This window comes from Phyllobates terribilis, unplaced genomic scaffold (assembly GCF_046119375.1).
Source record: "Phyllobates terribilis strain yellow unplaced genomic scaffold, ASM4611937v1 Scaffold_10__3_contigs__length_209671492, whole genome shotgun sequence".
NCBI lineage: Eukaryota > Metazoa > Chordata > Amphibia > Anura > Dendrobatidae > Phyllobates > Phyllobates terribilis.
The window spans coordinates 139,831,631-139,858,644 of NW_027362770.1; the positions used below are offsets into that span (position 1 = coordinate 139,831,631).

The 27,014-nt window shown below is 41.2% G+C and overlaps 2 protein-coding genes across 6 annotated transcripts in view; one reads left to right on the plus strand and one right to left on the minus strand.

Annotated features, from left to right (window-relative positions):
* The window catches only part of GRIA1 (glutamate ionotropic receptor AMPA type subunit 1), a 375,264-nt gene extending 353,576 nt beyond the window's left edge, over positions 1–21,688 (plus strand). For 2 of the 5 annotated variants that reach the window (XM_073649840.1, XM_073649842.1), the window contains exons 14-16: positions 6,041–6,155; positions 19,320–19,454; positions 21,357–21,688. In XM_073649840.1, the coding sequence (XP_073505941.1) occupies positions 6,041–6,155; positions 19,320–19,454; positions 21,357–21,545 (439 nt within the window). In that variant the 3' untranslated portion in view covers positions 21,546–21,688. Of the gene's footprint in view, positions 1–6,040; positions 6,156–6,991; positions 7,111–19,319; positions 19,455–21,356 lie in introns of those variants that run through there. The other 3 variants (XM_073649841.1, XM_073649843.1, XM_073649844.1) reach the window with 2 other exon arrangements.
* LOC141164504 (LON peptidase N-terminal domain and RING finger protein 1-like) overlaps positions 7,177–27,014 on the minus strand; it is a 307,283-nt gene continuing 287,445 nt past the window's right edge. Inside the window, exon 11 of the mRNA XM_073649847.1 lies at positions 7,177–7,269. Coding sequence (XP_073505948.1) covers positions 7,192–7,269 — 78 coding nt within the window. The 3' untranslated portion in view covers positions 7,177–7,191. The remainder of the gene's footprint in view (positions 7,270–27,014) is intronic.

A 27,014-nucleotide genomic window follows, 5' to 3' on the forward strand; every position in this document is an offset into this window, starting at 1 on the left:
CTTTGCAGTCCAATAGTTTATCATAACGCACACCTTATGTGTCTGTGATGAAAGCCACTTGGAACTTTGGAGGTGTTAATGGCCACCTTATTTCTCGAGCCCCTGGTTGCACCAATGGTATGTCTGCCCTTACGTCTGACCTTACACGACACAAACAGGTCGCAGAAATTAAAATCATAGTATGCTCCATTGCATGCCACATTAGGCCTCTCTTTTATAGAGGTAGCACTCTAGCTCAAGGAAACACAATATGGCAACACACGGAGTATCTATGGATAGGTAATTAAAAAAACAGGGAAGACCGTGGCAGTGTTAGACACAGAGCTGCTCATTTGCAGAGAACACAGTGATTAGATTGCTATTGAAAGATCTTAGCCTGGCTGTTAAGCTCACCAGGTAAGGTGGATCCTCTAAGCCTCAGGTCTGGGTGGATGTCGATGTAGCAAGCCGGAAGGCATGTGGGCAGCAAAGACTTGAAATACTCAAGAATCTAAGGAATAGCAGGACGGATGAAGTGGAACCCAACAGGACTGAAGCAAGTAAAGTAGAGTATACACAGGAGGTGGAGCACACCAAACATAGAGGTCTAAAGTCTCAATGCCAAGACACGTGTGTGTCTAAATGAGCCTTAAAAGGTCTAGGGAGACGATGTAACTGATCCACGTAAAGCCCGATGTGGAACACAACCGAAGTCAGCGGACCAAAAGGATGAAAGCGGAACAAGGGATACCCAGGACAGATCTGTAACTCTGGGTTTCCTTAAATCCCAGTGCTTTCATTTTTAGTGCTGCTTTAGGAAACTTAAGGTGGCCTTATGCTGTAGGGAGTTATTGCCCAACAGCTATCTCACCTGACTTTTCATGTGTTTTCAATGTGAAGAGAGAAGTAAGCGACTGCAAGATATCTCTGATAGGTTATCTTCCAGAAGAACAAAAGGATCGGTCATTGATAGTCAACAAGCTGACCCTTCTTTCCCCAACATCATCTGTTGGGGGGAGTCAGGAGGCCTCCATACACATTAAATGGTTGGCTGGTCCTTCTGAAATCAGGGAGCTTGACTGACTTTTCTCTAAACAGTATAAGAGCCTTTAAAGGGAAACAAGCATTACTTTATTTCTGTTCAAATCATGGGGAAAGAAAAATACAAACAGGTTCCCTCATTAACTATGATTCACTATGAAACACAGCATTCCAGATAAAATGTAGTTTTATAAAGAGCCGATCATGGGGAGGACTCTGCTGAGCCAATCCCTTTTGACTTCTCCCTGTCTAGCTTAGTTTGATTGACAGGTGTCTCCTTATTTGCATATAAATGACTCTTATAGATCTATATAATCCGGAATCTTGTCTTTATTTTATGCTGGGTCTTGTTAAAGCACTATACATCTACTGACTGGTTTCCTTTAATTAGCAGCAGACATCAATAATCTATGTTAAGTTTATTAACTAATCATCTAAGTTTGTTAACTAATTACTATAAAGCACATCTGATAGGTGAAAAAAATGCAAATCTTATATATTTGCGTAGCTGTAAAAAAAAGAAAAACATGAAATCCACAATTACTTGCACTCCCCAATCAGGCAACAGATTTCGAACAACAGTTCTATTTCCGACTTGATAATGAACTGTTGTTCGAAACGTGTTGCCTAATCAGCAACATGGATTTTATGGCTCTTTTACTATTGCGCAAATAAAAGCGATTTACATTTTTTCATCTATCATATGTGCTGGATACTTCATCCATTCCATTGAAGAAGAGGATACCCAAAGCACCATACACCCGGAGCAATACAGTACAAGTGCACTTGTGGTGAGCTGATTATATCTGTTTATGTTGGAAAATATACCAATATACTATATCTGAACGGTCAAGCTAAGAAACTTGGTCTCGTTAAAGTCCACCAGAAAACTAGAATTTGGATCCACCAGTGAGCCCAAGCTATGACTTGAGAACAGGGTTCATGTGATTAAACAATATGAACCAACCTGAGGGCATGATGGTAGAGCAGTTCCTGTTTCCCACTTCTTAATCACTTGCTTTGGATTTTTTCACAAAATTCCTATTTTGGTGGGTGGGAAGCCCATAGAATATGTTCCCTTGATATCTGAAAGGTTAGGCCAAGAAACTTGGTCTTGTTAGAGTCCACCAGAAAACTAGTCTTTGGATCAATCAGTGAGGCCAAGCTATGACTTGAGAACAGGGTTCATGTGATTAAACACTATAAACCAACCTGAAGGCATGATGGTAGAGCAGTTCCCGTTTCCCACTTCTTAATCACTTGCTTTGGATTTTTTCACAAAATTCCTATTTTGGTGGTTGGGAAGTCCATAGAATATGTTCCCTTGATGGTCCAAACCTAATTAATTCATTAAATTTTCCTTATGGTGGTGTATTATAGATATAAAATATAGTAATATGGCGTAGAATAACCTGTCGTAGCTCAAGATCCAATTGTGCCAAGCATCAGTATTTTAACGATAGAATTGTCAAACCACTTTCGACAAACTAAATTATGAAAAGATCAAATTAAACTTTTCTCCATGTTCACCCCATCCCACACATCGTTCCTCCATTCACTGCACGGCTGACGGGCCTTGTCATCTACCCTGAGCCAGAAGCCCTGCTATCTGCATCCATAGCCCATATGTTGCACCTGTTACAGCCTTAGGCTCATTGCTAAAGGTTTGGTCTGTGTATGTGTGTTCTGTGTCATTAGAGAATCACTCAGAAGGAATGGTGATCCAGTTTAATCTCTATTTTTCCCAACTATGCTTTCCAAACATGAGACAACCCACTCCAGCCCCCCGCTGCCAAGGAAAAGGGATAACATAAAGGTCTTAAAGGAACATGACGGTCAATAATGCAGTTGACCATTACTGGTGTCCAGTAATTGGTCTTCATCTCTTCAAATAATACTTTTTTTTCCCACTGCAAGATCCATCCTGCTCCCTCCTGTAGACAATTAAGCCAAAAATTAAAAAGACGCAATTGTATTCCCTTTTGCTACAGCTCCGTCACCAAGGTTAAACATAAATGTTACATGTATAAGAAAAGTAATGTTTAGAAAAATTGCTTTAGTCAAATTCATCATTAACTTGTACATTAGTGGCGTGAATTAATGTGCTCCATGGAAGGTCACATAGAAATAATTATGTGCCGAGGATAATCAGGTGAATAATATACTTATTAGTGCCAATGTAAAAAATAAAAAATGTATTCGATGATACTCTGAGGCACAGCTATGGGATGCAACAGTGTTTCCCTCAGATATTGGGAACAATGGTTCTGGTTTGCTGATCAATCACTTTTCTGAGCGTAGATGGGTCTTGGACCACGTCTACACAGGAATACAGCATGGCTCTTTAGACATCTATGGGTGACATATTTTGGCTGTATTCAACTCTGAAAGTAATTGGAGCCCTAGGAGGTTCATGTGTAAATGGCCTCAACTCAAAAGATGCTAAGTCATAGGAATAATCAATTTCATACCTACAAACTTTCAGGTATTAGTTTGCGTCCAAAAAAATGTTTTTCTTATTCCAATCCACAACTATTCAACTTCCTTCTATACCCCATTATCCATCCTATGGATGAGCATTTGGATGCCTATAACACACGCAAGAAACCTTTCTGAATCTCCATCTTGCCCAGGAGATTGGACAACTCTTCCAGAAGTCCAGAAGGTCTTCCTTTTTCTGTGAGGCTCCTGAATATCCCAGAAGAGTTGGCAATTATGAGCTATCTGTTTCTGGTGCTTGCTATATAGGGATAGTCACTTAGCTCTTCTAGCGTGCAGAGTATCAATCGCCCTACGTATGCAATAGTACATTCGTGGACAAAAGTTTTGAGTTTTCACAAAGTTTGCTGCTTCAGTGTTTTTGGATCTTTTAGTCAGATGTTTCTATGGTTACTTAAGTACAATTATCAGCATTTCAGAACTTTTTAAACTTTTATTCACAAATACATCAAACAAAGACTTAATATTTACAGTGTTGACCCTTATTTTTCAAGACTTCTGTATCAATACTTTTTGGCAATTCAGCTGATAACAATCTATAAATTGCCACCATAAAAACCGAAGCAGAACTTTGTGAAAATCAAAACTTGTGTTAGTCTCAAAACTTTTGGCCATGACTATACATTACCCATCAAGGCAGACTAAAAGTGCTCTGGAGCTACAGCTATTAAAGGAGTTTTCCACTACAAAGATATTATATGACATTAAATCTGTGTGGATTCAACACTCAGCACCGCCATAGACCAGCTTCAGCAGCGGTCAGATGGGAGCAGTCTACAAAGCGGAACAATACAGATAAATACACAGTTTAGTGACCACTCCTGGGAACTTTTGATTATCACCTGTTTGGACAGACCACCACTGATCTGATATCGATGACCTACAAAGAGTTCATCAATGTCGTAGTACTGAACAACCATTTTAAGGGTCTTGGGTACCTTAGCAACCCCTATAACCATGAAACCCTTTGCTTGCATTCATAAAATGCATTTTAGGACCACTTATGATTTGCATGTTGATTTATTTTTACAGGTCCAGCACTTAAATTTTAAGAAGCGCTCTAAGAAAACAAATGGCTGTGGGTTCCTTCTACCTATAGGTCAATCAGGCACTGCCCTAAGAAACAAATTATCAGTATTTTTTTGCTCCAAGCTTATGTATTTCTCAATTCAATTTGCCCAATTTGCTGAAGAACACAGTGTGACCAAAAGTTAGTGGTTCCAGTAATCACACACAAGGATATAGGCTTCTTTGGATAAAAGCCACTGGTGGCCCTAATGTAGACAGAACAAAATATTGGTCTCATTTATGCTATATTTCTCTTGCAAAATGGCGATTGAAGATCAGTTGAATGCCATGGGTTATAACTTAGCTTGGGCCTTCTGACTGTGACAGATGGGGTGTGAGGAGATGCTCAATGAACATGATGATGGCTTATGATAAAGATCCATCATTGAGGTTCACCACAGGTTCGCTTCTTGGCATGAGATGGATTAGGACCTTTTAACTCGGGAATCTCGTACTGTTTATGTTTTTATTTAGCAGGGTTATCCATAGCATGCAAACTAGGGAAGATCACAGGGCTTAGGATGATAATGGTGATCTGGTTAAACATTGTCTAGCTTATACAGAAGAAAGGAACCATATTTGGCAACATTTATAAATTTGCTACTGTAAATACAAGGCTTGCAAGGTGAACATTTTGTGGCATAAATGGGCCTCTTTTTCACTGACAACATCTTTTTTGGACCACATCCAACCTACTTTGAGATCCTGCTCATTAAATGATGGGGCTCATGGTCATGGTGAAGAAAATTTTGGGAGATGTTGGGAGAGAAGTTCCTTCCAACAAGCTGTGACCACGAAACTTGTCTACTCTTTCAGGAGTCGTTGATCTCTCCCCTTTTTTGGGAGCCTCATAGATGTCCTAAGAGTTGTCAAGTATGAGTTAGACAGGAGGAGACTGTAACTTTGATATCTAAGAGCCTTCTTAGACCTGGAAGTGGACTTTCTTTTTAGCCAATTTTCCTTTTCACTTAAAATTTTGAATTCTACCTTCTTCTTATTTAGATGCAATTTTTACATGTTCTCACAGTGTACATGGACCATGAAATAGCTTTTCTATATAGTGATATTTAGCATAAGATAAAATAATATAAAACTACTATCATGAAAATGTTGGAAATACCCTTGCTGTAGATGGCTGCACCGCAATGGGTCCACATGCATGGCTACAAAACTACCGGTGCTCAGCATGTTGCTCCGATCACCAACATTTACTCTGCGGATCTTGTAAACATATGGAGATGCATACTGTGGACATAGTATATGCAAATACGTCTATAAGATGCAATTTTCCCCAAGGCTTGCATGCACCGCGATGATGGAGCTGTAGCAGGGACGGGGGCACATGGTGGTATAGGATGAAGCTTGCAGCTGGTTCACCTATCCTTTGTCTCATGACCTCATGAGTGATTTCTCAAGCTGTAACTTATCGAGTGTTATCTATTCATTTTTAAAGAAATCCAGTAAACCTGGCAGTATTAAAACTGAACGAGCAGGGGCTTTTGGACAAATTGAAAAACAAATGGTGGTACGACAAGGGAGAATGCGGCAGCGGGGGAGGTGATTCCAAGGTCAGCCCCAGTAAGAACAAACTAGCGGGTAACAAAACAGCATGATAGTAACCAGCAACTGCCCTGTATACCTTTTTTTGCCACAGCCCCGGTGCCACTCTACTACCCGATAGGCTCAAAAAATTATAGTAAAGCCATGCCAACAAAAAGTGACTCAGTTAATATATATGCATATCTTAAGGGAAAAAATGTTAACCAAACAAACACATAATGTAATACAAATAATGGCAACCAAAAATTTTAAAAGTTTTCCTGGAAAATGTGTTGGAGTTTTTTTTACAATAGATAGTTATTGAAAAATTTGAATACTTTCTAATTCTAATTAACCATCTTTAATGTCTAATCAAATTATTTCTAATCAACTTTTTAATTCTAGTTAAAAATGAAAATGATGGAGAATTCAAAAATTACACTTTATTTCAAATAAATTATTTGTAATGTATAGAGACATGGAGAACACTATGACAGAATCAACCAGTATTGGTTGCCCATGTTTCATGAGACACACAACAATTGTCTAAGGCCAAATGAGAAGAAATTAGGTAATTAGGTCACCGGGTGCAAGACAGTGGATCATCCACAGGCAAAGGACGGGTGTTGCTGGTTACTCAAAGTGATATAGTTAATACTCGTCTGGCTTGGCTGGAAGAGAGGGGAGAAACGGGCGCTAGGGGATGGAGGGCAAGGGTGGGGGCGCTTGATAGAGTATTGAAGCGTATCACTTTGTCATGGTTCACGCATACGTCAATGAATGCCTCAATGAAATGTTGCTATGCTACTGAATAACATAAAATAACATTGGTGATGTTATTTATGTTATTTCCCATGGTTTGAAGAGGTGCTGTAAACCTAGCGGTATTGAAACTCAGTGAGCAAGGCGTCTTAGACAAGCTGAAAAGCAAATGGTGGTACGATAAAGGGGAATGTGGAAGCAAAGACTCCGGAAGTAAGGTTAGTCACGCCCATAACAGTGAGTTCCCGCCAATGATCACTTGATGCTGCAGGGGCCTTCTGATTGGTTAACAGTTTTTTCCTCTTACATCCATTCGCGGCAGCGAGTCATGTCTTTTTTTTCCTGGTTCCCGTCAACACCTTGATCCATGTAAATAGGGAACTTAAGTCAAAAACAATAGAACAATATTAACATTTCAACTTAAAACCCAAACATACATGGTTATTATGCACTACAAAACTTTTCTAAATTACAATTTAATAATGAAGTCATGTAAACATGCATACATTTAAAATGTATAATTTCAAAAATGTAATTTCAGAATATATTAACATTTCAACTCAAAACCCAAACATACATGGTTATTATGCACTACAAAACTTTTCTAAATTCCAATTTTATAATGAAATCATGTAAATATGCATACATTTAAATTGTATAATTTCAAAAATGTAATTTTAAAATGTTTATTAAAAATGCCGGATTTTGAAAAAATGTTATAAACACTTCCTACTTTATTTTTTAGAAATTGCATAACATTAAAATACACATTACACAATGTTACGTTATTTTTTTGTTTTATTTTGTATTTTTTTCTTACTACTTAAAAAATATGTCTTCGACATCGCAGATTTAATCCCAGCCATTTAACTCAGGAGCATGTTTCTTCAGACTTTTAAAAACTTAAATTTTGATTTTTTTATTATATTTTTGAAAATCCAGTCTGTAGGGTTTTTAGGGCACAGGTTGTAATATAAAAGCATGCTTTCTGTGCCATGCATCTCTCAAATGTGTACTTTTTTGGACCCCATTATGATTTTTTTTTATTGCATATATTACTGATTGATTTCAATATTTTAAGCAATTTATGATTATACATAAAACGTCCATATTGAGCGTTCATCACCTTAAACTCACCACTATATTGTATGATAAGGAAACCATCCTATACTTGTACAGCATATATTCCCTTCTATAACAATGAGAATATATTTTTACACATAGGTAAACACAATACAATATACATCTTAAAACGTGAAACAAAGACATGAACAGTATTAAAAAGAATAGCCTTAATTACATTGACAATTTACTTAAAGGGATCTATCAGTAGGATCGACCCTTCTAAGTCGTCTATATGGGCATGTGGGTCATAGAAAGTTGAATAAAATGATACCTTGATATCTGCGATCTGATGTTTTAGTCCAGAGAAATACACATTTTTTTTGAATATGTAAATAACTGTTAAGATCTATGAGACAGACATAGATCTTCCCGAGACTCTGCCTCCGGAGCTTGTTTTAAATTAAAGTGGGTATTAACAGTGTGAGACATGTAATGACTAACAATCTACTCTCCTGATCTACGTGTCTCACACTGGTAACACCCACTTTTATTTAAAATAACAGCAGATTCTCAGGGAAGATCTATGTCCGGCCCATAGATCTTAACAGTTCATTTGCATATTAAGAAAAACGTGGATTTCTCTGGAATAAGACATCGAATCACAGATATCAAGGTATCATTTTATTCAACTTCCTATGACCTACATGTCCATTGCACAGGCTTAAAATGATTCATCCTACTGACAAATTCACTTTAAGAGTAAACTTTATTAGATCATCAGCGCAGTTCTTGTGTTTCCTACAAAATGTTTTCAATGCACAATTTTTTTTTTGATCATTTTATTATGTTATTTTAATGTCTGTATGTTGGACTGAATTGTGTTTCACATGATAATGTACTTGATGGTCACAGATTTTCTAATTTTGGATAGGATTATAAATTTTGAATGAAACAATATCCAATGGGTTACTAAAAAGGGAGCAATCCAAAAAGGGAAACATCCAGAGGGGAATATACACAGAATATGCGATAAATGTCTAATAGATGCAGGTCTGACATCTAGGTACCACACCTATCTCCAGGACAGGGAGCTCCAAATAGTCTGGAGAAATGTCCATTAAAGGGGTTGCCTACCTTGGGGTACAAGTCTGTAGTCACTCTATGTGATTGCAGACTACTGAATCCTCAAAAAGTGCAGGATTCTTTGGCGCCAGGAGCTGCCAGGCTTGTGACTGAAAGTCATGCGGTTATGTGCCGACTAGTCGTGCGCAGCCTTGCTCAATACAAATGAATTGAGCAAGGCCGGACATGCCTAGTTGGAATGTGGCTGGAAGTGTGCATAACGCATACTTGCAGTCATATGACAGACCGCTCCTGGCATCAACACCGGAGAATTCTGACAGTGCTCATACTGCGCACGGTAAATCACATACTTGCAGTCACATGCCAACCAGCTCCAGGCACCAGAGAGTCCTGACAGTGAGCACTGTGCGCGCAAATGTGCATTCACAAGTCTGCAGTCATATAGACTTGTACACCAAGCCTAGACAACCCCTTTTAGCCCATTCATTGTGCTTGATAGAACTTTTTAGATAGGTTTGATGCTTTTCATCGGAAAGGCCCTGCAATATTTTATTTTTGGTTCCTACAACTTTTTGCTTTCACGTGACCACTATGAATATCTTGAAATATAAAAGCTAAAAAGGACATTAAGAAACAAGATAAAAAATAGTGGAGGCTTGTTAATTGAATTTATAAAATAATACAGATCAAAAGTGGTTCATATTTGTAAACTATCACTTTACATTTTTGTGTGGCCTAAAATATCACATGAAACACAATCTATGTTTGGAGGGTCATTTACAATAGGAAGTGATTGGACAATTTACCTTCATGGCTCCTTGATGTGGAAATATATTGACATGACGTCACCTAATATCAGAGGTATCACAAAACCGGACAGACAGAAGTTCCTTCAGACCCAAACTTTTTTTGGGATGGATTGCATTAGAGAGATCAGTATGAGCAGGAATACATGGTAGTCTACACATTGGATCCACTAGTAGTTTCAGAATTGACTCTGATAACAATGACCAGTTGCGACAGAGTCCATGACCTCTCGATGGGAGTGACAATCGTATTATTTGCTGCTGGAGATTTTTGAATTTTTCTGGATTATTTTAGATATCCCATCTGTTCTTATTGATTATGTGGCCTGTTTGAAGCATGATAGCAGAATAGTTTATTAGTCATGGACTAATAGTGCTAAACTAATAGAGACCAACCTTTAGATATAATATACACTCTATAAATATGGCCAGAATATGTATTTAAAGGGAATCTGTCAGCAAGTTTTTGCTATGTAATCCAAGAGCAGAATGATGTAGAGGCTGAGAGCCTGTATCACTTACTGGACTGTGTTTTGCTGTTTCTTTATAATCAGTGTTTTATCAGCTGGAGATTATCACCACAGGACTAGGTATCTTGTGCCTCCTAGTCAATCTGCTGTGTGTAACCACGCCCCCAACAATGATTAGCAGCTTTCTGTCAATGTACAGTGTACACAGAAAGCTACCAATCAGTGGTGTGGGCGGGGTTATACTGAGCACTTCTAGATCTACAGCAGAAAAAAACTGTGATTTTCTCAAAATTACAGGATGCAGACCAGCAGGTTATACATCTCTAGAATAAGGGTCTCAGCCCCTACATCAATTGTTCTCAGATTACATATGAAAAATCTAGTGATACATTCCCTTTAATAGTGCCGAGCACTAACTGAAGAGGTGCAAGTAAGTAAAACCAAGGTCTATGAAGTTCATTACGTAATCCTACACAGATGACCTTGAGGAAGGCAAAAATAAAAATCTATCTGCCAATTGTCTCATATTTCACAGAAAAATTCCTTCCAGAATATATCCCTGGATCCATATCTCATCTCCAGAAATATAGTACCTATAACAGGTGCTGTAAAGTGATTTTCAGGACCCAGTCCAGCTGCCATGCTAGTTGTCTGTGGTCACTGGATGGGAGCCCTGAGAACCGTTTTCTTACTGATGGCACCCCTATCGCCTCCTTTGATTTTCTTGCTTGGTGCGACATCATCATTATAGAATAATGCACATGTGACATAGCACCAGGCCTTCTAATTAAAAGAAGCGCAGCAGATTCAATGAGGAGAAGGTTCTGAGGGCTGACGTGACCGCTAGACTGGGTCTTGCATATTGATTCACACCATCTCTATCCATAACCTATAATAATATATATAATATATTTTAGCTACTTCTGGACCGCTCATAGACTATAGACATCTGGGCAATCCACACTTTGCTCTGCACTGATGTTCTAAAATGTCAATGAAGAGTAAGCGGATTGCACAAGAGTGTGCAGCTGTGCGGGTGGTTAGCTGGCTGCCTGACACAGCCATACTCTTCACAGAGAAGGAGAATATGGTTTATTACCATATTTGCCTTCTCAATCTCTGTATACACAAGCCAGTGCTTGTGTATATGGCGCCCCTGAGGGTTCAGTCGCCACAGAGTTACTGCACCTCACCCAGAGGTGTGGTGTCTCCTTCTCTCAGGTAAGGAGTAATGCTGCCCAGAACCCCGACACCCACATTCAACACTACACTACTCCAGGCCAGCTGGAAGGGCAAGATGCAATGTGTTCCGGCTGAGCCCTGTCCCTGGCTGGAGTGGGGGGAACCAAAGGTAGGGGGAACCAGTAGTGGGTGTGGGTCCTGGCTGGAGTGGGGGGAAACAAAGGTAGGGGGAACCAGTAGTGGGTGTGGGTCCTGGCTGGAGTGGGGGGAACTAAAGGTAGGGGGAACCAGTAGTGGGTGTGGGTGGAGGATGTAGAGTAGGGGAGCACCATTGTAGGAGGTATATAAAGGGAAGCCATCTTAGGGTGGCAAGCAAGACAGATCAATGAGTGAGGACAGTCAGTCAGGGAGCAGAGTCTCATTAGGAGCTCTGCTCCACAAGTTGGGGCCTAGTGATAGAGGCCCAGGAGCGGAGCAGAGGAGGAAGGCTCCGTTCAATAGAAGGGATCCCAGGGGGTATGGCGAGTGCAGGACGGCACCTGTACGCCCCGAATCTGCCAGGTGTCAGAGGGATCAGACCGCAAGAAGGGGACCCGCCCCTGGACCAGCCGTGTTACTCCAGGTCTCGGCTGGAAAATCTGGAGGCTTCTGCACTTCCATGGTGCAGTCGCCACAGTCTCATCCTAGTAACCGTGAGGGTGAAGTAGGTCCGGGAACTCCAGGTTGCCCAGAGGGACTTCAGAGCACCCGATCGGGACTGTGTGAGGGAAGCGCAGGGCAGGAGGGAGAAGACCCAGCGCGGGAAGTTGGTCTAGTTAGGAACATAAAGAAAGCGGGGTTCCGTCAAACGCTCCTGACACATCTGAGGAAGAGCTGAACCCCTGGTCTGGTAGACGCAGTGCGACACGCAGGCGGACACCCGTACAGTTTACGTGAGAACCTTGAATAAGAACTGTGAGTAAAACTCGGATGACTGCACTGTACTGCCTCCGTCAATTATTTCAGCTGCGCCATCCATCCCGCCTGCACTACAAGTCCCAGCACCACCCACCACCAAACTCCACACTGCCCCGGGGGCCCGCTCTGCCTGTGGGGAGCAGAAACATCCCAGCTGCCATCCCATCACCCCCCCGGAGGTCTGCAGCAGCGCTGGTAATCCTTACCAGGTACCACAGGTGGCATCACGAACTATTTACTTTATTTTTATTTTCTATCCAAGTTCCAATCCCCTTTTTCAAGAGTGACCCCAGGGTACGGGCCCGGGAGCCGACCACAGCGACACACCCAAACTAGGCAAAGGTCCGGGTACCGAGTCGTCCCCATCCCCTGGGCGCGTCATGTACACAGATTAGAAAGCGCTGACAGTGCTTACGTCTCCGGACCCAGTGATCATGTGATCGGCGGGTGTAGGAAGAGAGCAGGAGTCAGCCTCAGTTACAGGGGAAAGAAACAATAAAATAACCTATTAATATTTTAAAATCCCCCCTACAGGTATTTTAAGACCTTATGGGGGGGGGGACAGTGTGTGAAATAAATGAAAAATAATTAAATGGCAAGAAAAAAAAAAGAGACACCACAAAGCAAAGTTGCTTTATCTAGCCCCACTTACATAAAAAGTATATGCAATACATAAAAATATGAAAAAAAGGGGTTTTGTATGCGCTACAATCAGAGGCATAGCTAGGGTTTTGGTTCAGGGGGGGGCGAAACTTCTGAGTGGGACCCGGTAATCCTGATTACAGCTATGGTGGCGCACCCAGAGAGTGGATATAGGGGAACCTCAGCAGATGACCGCGCTGTTACTGAAAATAATCTCTATACAGCACTGATATTACCGCCAAATGGTGACATATATTGATAGATACCAGTCCTGCAGAATATATAAGAGATTACAGTTATATATAGTAATTTACAGCTGATGTTCTTTCTGATTAAATTGTTCACTTTTCCCGTCTTTTCCATCTGGTCCAGACCGACATGACAACATCTCCATCCAGGGCTCAGAGTCTCATGTCTGCAGAGATCACAACAAAGACACATTTGACTCCTTACATTTCAGGCATCATCCCCATCTATTCCCAACCAGCACAAACCCCGCATCCTGCTGATACCCCAATACTGAGCCGCTGATGCTGTATGCGTCCCTATTACTGCACCTTCTGTGTGCTCTCTAGATGGTAAAACAAACCTCTAGAATATAGTAATGCACCGTGCAAGTGCCCTAGAAAACAGTGCCCACATTGTGCCCCCTAGAAAGTAATAATGCCCTTTGTGTGCCTCTCTGATAGTCATAATAACCTAAGTTCCCCTATAACGATAAGGGCCCACTTAAGATTTAAAAATATCCTGAGTCTCCCCCCATATACAGCTCCCTTATGCACAGTATGATGCTCTTCTATACATAGTATAATGCCCCCTCACTGTACAGTACCCCCACACAGTATACTGACCCCTATGTAACCTCCAAACTGATGTCTCCCACACTGTATGATGGCCCCCACACTGTGCAAAGACCCCACACTATCTCCCACACTGTATGATGGCCCCCACACTATACAAAGACCCCACATTATCTCCCACACTGTATGATGGCCCTCACACTGTGCAAAGACCCCACATTATCTCCCACACTGTATCACCCTAACTGTAATCCCCACATTGTACAAATAGTCTACTTATAGTATAATGCCCCCATAGGCAGAGTCTGTAGTATAATCCCCCCCATAGGCAGAGTCTGTAGTATAATGCTCCCCCCTTCCCATAGGCAGAGTCTGTAGTATAATGTCACCCCCCATAGGCAGAGTTTGTAGTATAATGTTGTCCTCCCCCATAGGCAGAGTCTGTAGTATAATGCTCCCCCCACCATAGGCAGAGTCTGTAGTATAATGCCCCCCCTTATAGGCAGAGTATGTAGTATAATGTGCCCCCCCCCCCTCATAGGCAGAGTCTGTAGTATAATGCCCCCCCTTATAGGCAGAGTATGTAGTATAATGTGCCCCCCCCCCTCATAGGCAGAGTCTGTAGTATAATGCCCCCCCTTATAGGCAGAGTATGTAGTATAATGTGCCCCCCCCTCATAGGCAGAGTCTGTAGTATAATGCCCCCCCTTATAGGCAGAGTATGTAGTATAATGTGCCCCCCCCCTCATAGGCAGAGTCTGTAGTATAATGCCCCCCCTTATAGGCAGAGTATGTAGTATAATGTGCCCCCCCCCTCATAGGCAGAGTCTGTAGTATAATGCCCCCCCTTATAGGCAGAGTATGTAGTATAATGTGCCCCCCCCTCATAGGCAGAGTCTGTAGTATAATGTGCCCCCCCCCTCATAGGCAGAGTCTGTAGTATAATGCTTCCCCCCATAGGCAGAGTTTGTAGTATAATGCCCCCCATAGGCAGAGTCTGTAGTATAATGCTCCCCACCCCTCATAAGCAGAGTCTGTAGTATAATGACCCCCCACAAAGGCAGAGTCTGTAGTATAATGCTCCTCCCCCCATAGGCGGAGTCTGTAGTATAATGCCCCCCTATAGGCAGAGTATGTAGTATAATGTGCCCCCCCCTCATAGGCCGAGTCTGTAGTATAATATGCCCCCCCATAGCCAGAGTCTGTAGTATAATGTCGCCCCTAGCAAAAAAAAATGAATAAGCATGATACTTACCTCTCCTCCTCGTTACCTCGCTGCTCTGAGTGCCGCACCCGGCCCCCACATCTCAGCACAGCAGGCCGGGTGCCAAGTGATGACATCACTGACGTCAGACTCAGAGGGGACTGATGGGAGAGAGGGAGCGTTACTCATCAGTAAACTTGTGGTGGTGACGAGCGAGTGGGCCTGATGCTCGCACCAGGGGCCCTCCGCCCTCCTGCATAGTGGCCGCCGGGCAGTGCAGGGACAAAGTCTCCCTGCTCTGCCGAAAGTATAACTGTATTCGTCGTGCGCAGCATGCCGGATGCAGTTGCACAGCGTAGCTCTGGGTGGGCCCCCTCAGAGCGCGGGGCCCTGGTCCACTGCCCCCTCTGCCCTCCCAGTAGCTACGCTACTGGCTACAATTAACTGATGTTGTTGGACGCCTACCTTTATGTCTGTGTATCCAAGATCTAATGTGTCCTCTTTGAAAAATCTTTGTGGTAGGGAGAGGAGACAGTTCAACTTGCCCTGGATCCACTCAAGGTGGATGAAGGAGGTCGTAACCTCTAAAACATGTTGGATGATTTACCACACTTCTTCCTTCCTCATGTGAAGGAGAGCTTGCATTTTGAGTGATGTCACCCAGGCACACGAAAGCAGACCTCCGTATACCAGTGTGAGAACAGATGTGACCAGCCGGCACTCTGTCTGCACAAGCGGTGGAGGATTAAGCACTTACCCTGGACAGCTGATTTACTACCTTGGGTGGATCCAGGACCAGTGAGGAAGAAGTGCGGCTAATCATCCAACATGTTTCAGAGGTTACGACCTCCTTCTTCCACCTTGGGTGGATCCAGGACCAGTGAGGAAGAAGTGTGGTAAATCATCAAACATGTTTCAGAGGTTACGACCTCGTTCATCCACCTTGGGTGGATCCAGGACAAGTTGAACTGTCTCCTCTACCTACCCCAAGGATTTTTCAAGGAGGACATGTCAGATCTTGGATACACAAACATAAAGGTAGGCGTCCAACAACATTAGTTAATTGTAGCGCTTACATAACCACTTCATTTCTTATTTCAGTACATGAATACGCACGGTGGCAAACAGTGCGCCTGTATGCAGCTCTTTTAACAAGTCTACAAGGGAGCGCTTGTACACATATATATTGTATTTTAACCAATATCTAAAATTAATTTCCACAGAAAGGAAAAAGCAATTTAAAGGGTTTTTAAGTGGTCCTTTGTGGTCTCCAAAAAAAATAGACAAAATAAAAAAAAATTTACAAGTAGACACGTTGTCCCTATATTTCTTAACATTTTCCCCCAATATCAGCAACATTAAAAAAGGAAAATAAAAATAACACAAATGTTAAAACCCAAGTTTTGCAAAAAAAATAGAGGCAAAAATTATTTGAATTTTTGAACGTGAAAATTGTTCAGAGACGATAAATGTAGAATGAAACCTGAAAATGTACTGTACCTTGTCAGGAAGAGAGAAAAATTACCCAGTCCTGTACTGGTTAAAGAAAGGAATCTAGGTCCACCTTGAAGTTTTTCAAAGAATCAACCATTACAATGTGGCACAGAGTTCTGTAATCTCAATGCACTTACAGTAAAGAATCCCTATTTTATCCAATTCATTTGATTAACATCCCATCTCCAAAAGTATAGTACCAATAAGCCATAATAGTGTATTTTTCCAGAAAGGTGTCCATTACGTTGCCTGGCAAAGAGTGGGATAGTCTCGCTGCTCTTACACAGGAGCCCAATTTTGCTCACAATTTTCCATGTATTATCATCGATAACTGGGTACCTACCAAAAATTATTCTAAGCTACTGTAAGTTGCACTTATTGCAAATGACCCTCACTATTGTCTTTTTCCTTACCTTTAACCATAATTTACAGCTTTTACCCAGGTAGACACATGTAATCCAAACTAATAAATGTTATTTTTACTTTTTTGTTCTATTATTATCACTATTATTATTTCATGTACTATAATCCTACTTTTGTGTTCTTTCTGTATCTCAAAAAGATCAATATATTTTTTTCATTTCTTCAGGTCGTAAGCATTTCTAAGAAGATTATTTTCACACTGCATGTTGAATTGGAGTCAACCGAACTCACTCTACAGAGACATATCGAGTTTAACACTACATCACATAATATTATAACTTTTTCAGCCAACATAAGGAGAAAATTGACCATTAAAAGTGTAGTAACACTAATATTAACTATACTATAAGCAATTCACAAATCCATAGACCTTCACAAACGCACATGAATAAATATAATCGGTTCTTCTGCATTTTTTGGTCGTAATTTGAAGGCCCCCGAAAATAGAGATGGTGGGACTACTGTGGTCACTGGGCAGCATTGGGTGCATGCTTAAAGTCAAAACTCATGTTTTCTGGAGGGAGGTGGGTTTTTGGAGTTATGCAATGCAATATTAAACTGGTGGGCGGTGGAAGAAATTACGAATATTGTAATGGTGGGATACGGTCTGGTTATGTATGGCAGATGCCAAGCCTTTTTGATATGGTAAATGTATGAGCTCACTTGTCAGTTTGATGTTCATTTCTGTTAATAGAACATGGATGAATCAATGGTTCACAGCTGAAACCATCAACCAGTTTAATAAAAACCCTAAAAGTAACCCCATTAACCATATTAAAGAGGTTGTCCAGTACTCTTACATCGATGCCCTAATTATTTGAATAGGGCAACAATGACTGATCGGCCAGGGTCCGACACCCGGCACCCTTGCCGAACAGCTATTATCGGTGGCGAGCATGGCCGTCTACTTGCAGTGGCTGGGGCTTGGTACTACACATTAGCCTCCTATTCAAAGCATTAGGAGGCAAATGTGTAGTACCAAGCCCCGGCCAACCCCACCGTCACTGATAACGGCTGATCGGCGGGGGTGTCGGATCATTGATGCCCTATCCCTGGGATAAGGCATCAATGTAAAAGTAGTCAACACCCCCTTTAATCTAATTACCACTTGAATTCCACCCCATTCTCATGCTGTTGGTGCCGTGTTTTGAGTAAATCATCAGAGATTTCAGCCTACTCTCCCTTACGTAGGAGTGCTCATTTGGCCGATCGCTCCTGTGCTGAGAAAGTCGGTGACTTATCTCCGGGAGAACAAAGTGATTGGCAGTCCAAAACCATACATGCCCGATCAACATCTCCTTTGACAATCAGTTGGCCGGCACCCCATGCGCATTAGAGTGTTGGCCAAACCTGTTGATATTGGCCAATCAGTGATACATTGTATACAGTGATATCAACCACTGCAGCTGGTGATTGCCTGCTGTGGTCACTTTGGTGAATGGCATATAGGATTGGATATGAAAATTTAGCATCTCATGAGTTCGTAAACTCTTGGCGTACACGATGTATCATAAAGTGACAAAATTCCAGGAGGAACCAAAAAATGATTTAGGTTCTTCTGATTCTGTATTCTGAAAAATATATGATAACGGGGAATAAATCGAATAAGTTAAATATCTTATTCCTTGAACGTAAATTTGAACCCAAAATTAGAAATCAAAATGATTGGGTCAAAACATTCAATGCTGTTTTACATTTTTAAAGTTTAGACCTTTTCTTAAAATTCCGAACCCAAAGTTGCTGCAAAATGGACAATCCGATTAAGACTTTTGGCATTTTATGGCTTCAGTTGTAAACCAATGCTTTAAATATACCTTAATAAAAAAAGTCTTAATAAACTGAGATTCTTCAGAGCCAGTTTTGAATTGAATTGTAAATCAGCTTTTGCATTAACTGCTTTGCTCAACATATTTAAACAAGCGTAAGATTACATTCGCTCCCTTGCGCTGACACAAATTTACTATTGTTGCAAGGTCTTAAAATACGACAAATTTCTAAGCTATACACATTTCTCTTTCTTCTGAACCTATACCCACAAGATTATTTCAGAATGTGATTTGAAAGTGTACAGACCACGTCCAAAAGGCTTAACCTCTGCCAACCGCGGATTCCGGAAGGCATAAATATGTTGGTGTTGCTGCCTGACGAATGTTTCTTGGCTTGTTGACATGGTCAATGGCATATGAGTAAGGTGGGCATGGGTGGCATACAAAGCTTGTAGATGCCTTCAATGTACTTTTTTGCACTTATAACACATTCTTCCCCTCCCTCTTTCCCTGCTCCTATCTTTTCTCTCTGGTTCCAGGATAAAACAAGTGCACTAAGCCTCAGCAATGTCGCTGGCGTCTTCTATATCCTGATCGGAGGCCTGGGACTGGCTATGCTGGTTGCACTAATTGAGTTCTGTTACAAGTCCAGGAGTGAATCCAAAAAGATGAAGGTGGCATCGCATCTCATGTCATATCATTCCCCTTTTTTCCAAACAAACTTTCGTCTTATAGTACAGAGTGTTTTAAAGGGAATCTGTCAGCAGAATGATGGACTAGGTGTCTCGTGCCTCCTTGTCCAACCACACCCCCACCACTGATTAGCAGCTTTCTGTTAATATACAGTGTACACAGCAGCCAAACAGTAGTGTGGGTGGGGTTATACACAGAAAGCAGCCAATCAGTGGTGTGGGCGGGGTTATGCACAGCTCAGTATTCAGAGCTCTGCTAGATCAACAGCAGAAGAAAATGTGATTCTATCACAACTGCTGCATCCAGTAAACTAAGTGATACATCGCTGGAATCGGGGTCTCTGTCCCTAAATCATACTGCTGTCAGATTACATAGCAAAATCTGCTGACATATTCCCTTTAAAGGTTTATGCCCATTTAAGCCTTTCATAGCTAACTTCATCTAGGTGCCCGCCACCGGAAGTGGTGCTACGAAGACAACTGAGTGGATTTGTGATATGCTGTTTGCATTACTCTATGGAAATTACTTTGTGGTACTGAAGCAGCACATCACAACGAGCAATGCTATTTCTGACACTTGTAAGTTACAGTTATAGCATAGCCCAACTGCACTTTTCATAGCCCCACTGTTGTTGGCTAACACCTGGACTTGGTTATTCCCATTTTGGCCATCAAAGGCTAAGATGGGAATAACCCTTTATCTTTGTAATTGACTCCAGGCTACCAACAATGACCACCCCTTTATTATCCACTATAGTCATCATAGTTTAAATGTTATTTATGTTGTTTCTTCATTTTCTGTGCTAAAAGAAGTCTTTTACCTTCAGTAATGAAAGCTTTCTAGTTGGTAACTCAGGGTTAAAATCATTGACATTTTTGGTGTACCCAAATCCCTTCTTTTTCCTTCTTCTTCTCCATTTCTTGGTTGTCAACAGCTTTTTTGCTTGGCACAAGAAAGGTCAAATGACTGCCATTATTTAATTGTGTAATACTTAATTTCCCCTGAGGAGGAGCTATAGGGAAATTAATTCTTACACTTGAACTCAGCAGATTACAGCTGATCTCTATGGGTCCCACCAGTGGGACAATATTATTGTATAGGGAAACTTCTGACTGGGATTATCCAAAACGGACATCTCCGTTTTGGAAATTGCAATTTGTTAGCTAATTTATTACTATGTGGGGCCAATAGTGTTCAGAATGTAGATATGGTAGATATATTTAGATGTGACATCAGTACAGACATCAAATTTCATGACACCTACATGAATTAAATTCCCTTTCTATTGACCAATAACAGCAATTTTTGCCATGTATACATACTACCACTCCATTCACACAGAGGACTTTGGGACCCCTGTTTTCGGGGTCAGTGGGGGTTCCAGCAGTTGGACCCCAGCGATAATACATTCACCACTAGATATGAGCAATTCAATTCGCACCACCCTGATCCAGCATCCAATCCAGTCCTCCAGGGAATCCGTTTTTCATTTCTGCATCAGACATTGGCATATCGGCACCATGGGTATCTTTGGCTCTTACTAGGCCCGTGACTTCATGAGGTCATGGCACAACACACGTCATGATGTCACGTGATGCCTACTGACTAGGCTACACGTGAAGTCAACATCATGGAGCTTAGTAAGTGCTAAGGTGTCCAGGATGCCAGGCTGAGGATGTCGGGCACAGAAGTGAAGAACGGCTGCCTCGGGGAACCGGATCGCACAGATTGCTTCAATTGCTCATCTCCATTGATCACCCATCATGTGGATTGGTGATAAATGTTGTTTAAGGGATAAACCCATTAAATCATGTATCTTTGCATATTGTGAAATGTGAACTAACAGAAAGGACAGGGGTCTAACCCCCTATCCTCCTCAAAAGGGTTTCTGTTTAATTCCGCAGCAAACAGTAACAGAGACGGTCCGTATGGCAACTCTACCAAGACCTTCTACAGCAGGAGGTAGTGGAGAAAATGGAAGAGTGGTCAGTCATGACTTCCCAAAATCCATGCAGACGATTCCATGTATGAGCCACAGCGCAGGTATGGCCCTAGGAGCAACTGGATTATAATACCAGCAGACTTCACGCCGCCTAGTGAAGCAATGGTGACCATTCCCCCCTTCCAGTGCCAAAAACACAAAGGACACATTTTATGGACTTTTCGCAGTCACTCAAAGATCTATTTTTTTGTTATTTTGATTTCTTTGTTCTTCTTGCCCCCTGTGGCAAATCTACAAGACAGTAACTGCAATAAAGAGCTGATTGGGGAAGAGAAGAGAACCTACCCTGTGGGCTGGACAATTGAATGTTATCAATAGACTCTGATCCCACAACGGTTCAACTCATCAACTCTTAGTATATTCAATTGTTTTAGAGGAATATTTTTTTCCCATTTTTGTTCCGTTTTCCTTATCTTTTTTTTCTGTATTAGCTTTCTGAATAAATTTGGGCGCACATTCTCCTGGCATTTCCTTCAAAGTTAGGAGATACAACACTGGAATGTCCTTCATATGAGCAGTCCTTATGTATTGAGTGGATGTCTTCTTCAGCTAGAACCAAGAAGCAAATGGCAAGAACAAGAGAAAGTAGAGATTCACAATGAGCTACAGTAGTTGTACATATAGAAACAGAGGAAACGAAACGTCCAAGAATGAGGAAGACTCAATCATCCAGAGCATCACAGATGGAAGTGGAACTATAGAGTCATGTTATGGTGGCCAAGACAATAGGACCACTTAATAAAAATAGATAAGGTGATGCCAAATTTGTCAATGAAGAGTAATTTGCTACAGGTAGACATCAGTTGTCTTTACTTACTAATGTGATCACAACTCTAAGCCATGACTATCAATACTTGAGGGCACCGGTAAACCAACAGCGCACAAGTAGAACTTGAGACCATTCAAGTCAAGAGAATCTATGACTGCATATAAAGGCATATCTTTACAAAAAGACAAAAGCAGATGAGGATAAAGATCAAAGTCTTGCAGTTTGCATACTAACTAAACTTGATTTATAACGTCTACAACATCTAATTACCATCTGGATTCTTCAAGAGTATGACGTCCCACCTAAACCACCATGCACTGTTCAGTGGTATTATTTGAATGTTCACATCAATGCTATGATAATATTAAAAAATCATTTAAAAAATACACAATTTGCCAGCAATCATAGGAATGTCACCAACGTCAGGAGTTACCAGTTGACTGTGATTGGGCTTAACTATTAATTTTTGGACAAATGTCGCGAAGAGAGAATTATGCATTTAGTACACCATACATTTACATATTCATTCAGTTTTTGTGTTTAACCCCTCAGTCTTTACCATACCTGGAAGGGCTGGGAGGAGGAGTAATATCCCTCAAATGGCCTCTTTCAAAAATTTCTTCTAAAAAATGTTTTTTTTCTTTGAGTTCTTGTTTGGGTGTATGAAGAAAACAGATGTTATCCTCTGAACCTCTTCTAAAGCGTATGTTACCATTTTCTAGTGGAAACATATCTTTATTACTTAATTCCTCAAAATTCTGAGGAGCTATCCAGCCATCTGACTCAAGAGCCTTGCTACTATCGGAACTGAACTTGACCATGTGATAAGGGCATTGAAGTGAACAAAAAAAAAAAGATCTTGCACAGAGAGGGTCTTACTTGCTCAGTGACTTCAAGACAAGACTTGGTGGAGTGCAGGACACAAGAAATCAGCATTGGAGATGTTGAGTGTTTCACTTGTAATTTGTATTTTTATTACACTTTCTTAAAAACAGAGGTGTGGAACCAAGCTCGGTTTTTACCCCGAGAATGTACTCCACATTTATTCCCTTCAGGCGTTTCATTCTGTTTTTCCTCTTTGATACCTGGATATTTTTCTCCACAAACGCTGTATTTGTTTTAAACTCTGATGTCAAAAGTGCTAAGCGAGATTACGTTTTGGTCAAACAACAGAAGCATTGTTTGGTTTGTTTTTGAGTTGTGATGGGAAGGTGGTATCTCTCATCAACATCTCCTTGCTTCGTATCTCCTCTTTGTTTTCTTTTTTTCTTTGAATTAATATAAAATGGACGTGATTCCTTTCTTTTGAGGTAAAGTTACTTCTGTATACACGTGTGTGAATGGTATGAATGTATATGTGCGACAGTGGCACTGGGCATCAGCGTACAATATCGGAGGCCAATGTAGAGTATCCCATGGTGGTTGATGATAACCAATGTTGAGCGTGTGCTACATACACAGCTGGAATAAGATTTGTTAAGGCCTCTAGAAAAATATTTAGTGGTGATCTTTCTTCACCCCTTGTCATAGCAACAAATTGGAGAGCTGACTTGCCATGTATGTGTCTCTTTGTACAGAAGACTGTGAGAATTGTAGGAGTCGTTAAGTTAGTGAGTCTCTTAGGGTCACCAAACACATGAGAGAAAAGTTGGCCAAAACATCCGATTTCGACTATGACAAACGATCATCAGCTGCTAAGCAAAACGGACAATTGGGTTTGATAAATGGCCAAGAAAAGTTCATTATCAATCAAAAGACCAAATGGGCATGTTGGATTTTTTCAGCCAATCATAAGTATTGGCTGAAAAAATCCAACACGGCCGATGCAATCGGAGATGTTTTTTATCTCCCCAACAAACGAATGTTGTATATCGGCCTTTGTACTTTAAAAATGGGGGCTACACCATGCACCTCCACTCCTTCTCAGACAATATGATTAACGTACACCATTACACGATCCAATTTTTTTTTGAGAGGTTTGTGTCCCAGAGGTGGACAGTGTATGCACTACCCATTGTAGAGTTTCTACTCACTCGGATGCATTTTGAAGTAGGAGTGGGAAGCGGTTTAGTAAAACTTCCGGACTGGTTTATTAAGACTTCATAAACCGCTCAGGGTCAGTGTCCAGCTATTTAGTCCATAGCAAAGACAAACAAAACTGAAGGTCTACACACCTCCACTCACATAGGCTGAATGAGACATCTGGTCTCCTTTTTATCTGCCATACCATTCCCCGGGCGGGGATATGTGAGCAGTTAGTCCCACCCATCTCTCACACTGCTGGTAAACCTGGCCCTGACACGCCCTATTAACTCTCTCAGCACTATACATGGTGGAGCCTGCTTTTACAGGACCTTTGGTGACATCATGGCCAAATGATCGTGATGTCACCAAAGGTTCTGCTGCAGTGTTCACACCGGAAACTACACTGATAATGCAGGACTGGTATTATCAGTTCATTTTCGGCTTGTAAATGCTGGGGGCTCTTATGGTTTTGGGGGTCCTAGGCAATTGCCCAGTTGCGACGCACTAATGGTGACCTTGCAAGTAGGTCTGCAATGTGATTGAGTTCCTAGATCATGTACCCCTTGTGCCTTTCCTATAATGCAGTTTATAAACTTTTTTTTTCATTACCTAAATATAATTATGAGAAAGTCTTTACCTAGCTCAAAATCTTTGTCACGTCAGTGGTGTAGCCAGGTCTTCATCAGGTCACTGATCACTTTATAAAAAAGATATCACCGAATAATGTTAATGTCATTACCCTTTGTAATTCCACTGATTTTCTACCCTTTGTAATTCCACTGATTTTCATTCTAACAGAAATACTTTGAGAAATTTCCAAATATATTTTGTTCAATTAAAGAATAACCGTTGTTTGGGTTTTTTTTGCTATTTTTATAAATCAATAGTGCAAATGAAAATAAGAAACTTTCCAACACATCTTATCAGAGAAATCTGCTTCTTTCTCCTCCTGGACTGATTTTTCATCCTGAAAATTCTCAATTCACAGGTAAAATCTGTTTTCAGTACAGATTTTCCAATTACTGAGACAGGAGATGACAGTTGGTGTTCATAAAGTTCTATGGGGAATTGTTACAGTCAGAACTTGCTGCAGAATGTCTGTGTCTGCCTCTAGATCCTAACTCCTCCTCTCTTCATAGAATTTTAAAAGCACCAACTGTCATGAATAAAGTTTTTAACTGTGAATTGAGATTGAAAGATCAGTCCAGCCCAAGAGGAGAAGGAAATGATATATTACAAAGTTGCTTATTTTCATATGTATAGCTGATTTATGGAAAAAAAATTAAAACAATGGTTAAAATAATTTTAAATGTCTCCCTTATGATTGGTTAATCAAAAGAAACACTTTTGCTACATTTTTTGGTCAATTTACACAGATTTGGAAAGCACTGCTATTATCAGCCCGTGCATTCATACTGCTAGACTCCATACATTATCTTGTTTGATATATACAGTACAGACCAAAAGTTTGGACACACCTTCTCATTTAAAGATTTTTCTGTATTTTCATGACTATGAAAATTGTACATTCACACTGAAGGCATCAAAACTATGAATTAACACATGTGGAATTATATACTTAACAAAAAAGTGTGAAACAACTGAAATATGTCTTATATTCTAGGTTCTTCAAAGTAGCCACCTTTTGCTTTGATGACTGCTTTGCACACTCTTGGCATTCTCTTGATGAGCTTCAAGAGATAGTCACCGGAAATGGTTTTCACTTTACAGGTGTGCCCTGTCAGGTTTAATAAGAGTGATTTCTTGGCTTATAAATGGGGTTGGGACCATCAGTTGTGTTCTGCAGAAGTCTGGTGGATACACAGCTGATAGTACTACTGAATAGACTGTTAGAATTTGTATTATGGCAAGAAAAAAGCAGCTAAGTGAAGAAAAACGAGTGGCCATCATTACTTTAAGAAATTAAGGTCAGTCAGTGCGAAAAATTGGGAAAACTTTGAAAGTGTCCCCAAATGCAGTTGCAAAAACCATCAAGCGCTACAAAGAAACTAGCTCACATGAGGACCGCCCCAGGAAAGGAAGACCAAGAGTCACCTCTGCTTCTGAGGATAAGTTTATCCGAGTCACCAGCCTCAGAAATCGCAGGTTAACAGCAGCTCAGATTAGAGACCAGGCCAATGCCACACAGAGTTCTAGCAGCAGACACATCTCTACAACAACTGTTAAGAGGAGACTTTGTGCAGCAGGCCTTCATGGTAAAATAGCTGCTAGGAAACCACTGCTAAGGACAGGCAACAAGCAGAAGAGACTTGTTTGGGCTAAAGAACACAAGGAATGGACATTAGACCAGTGGAAATCTGTGCTTTGGTCTGATGAGTCCAAATTTGAGATCTTTGGTTCCAACCACCGTGTCTTTGCGCGACGCAGTAAAGGTGAACGGATGGACTCTACATGCCTGGTTCCCACCGTGAAGCATGGAGGAGGAGGTGTGATGGTGTGGGGGTGCTTTGCTGGTGACACTGTTGGGGATTTATTCAAAATTGAAGGCATACTGAACCAGCATGGCTACCACAGCATCTTGCAGCGGCATGCTATTCCATCCGGTTTGTGTTTAGTTGGACCATCATTTATTTTTCAACAGGACAATGACCCCAAACTCACCTCCAGGCTGTGTAAGGGCTATTTGACCAAGATGGAGAGTGATGGGGTGCTACGCCAGATGACCTGACCTCCACAGTCACCAGACCTGAACCCAATCGAGATGGTTTGGGGTGAGCTGGACCG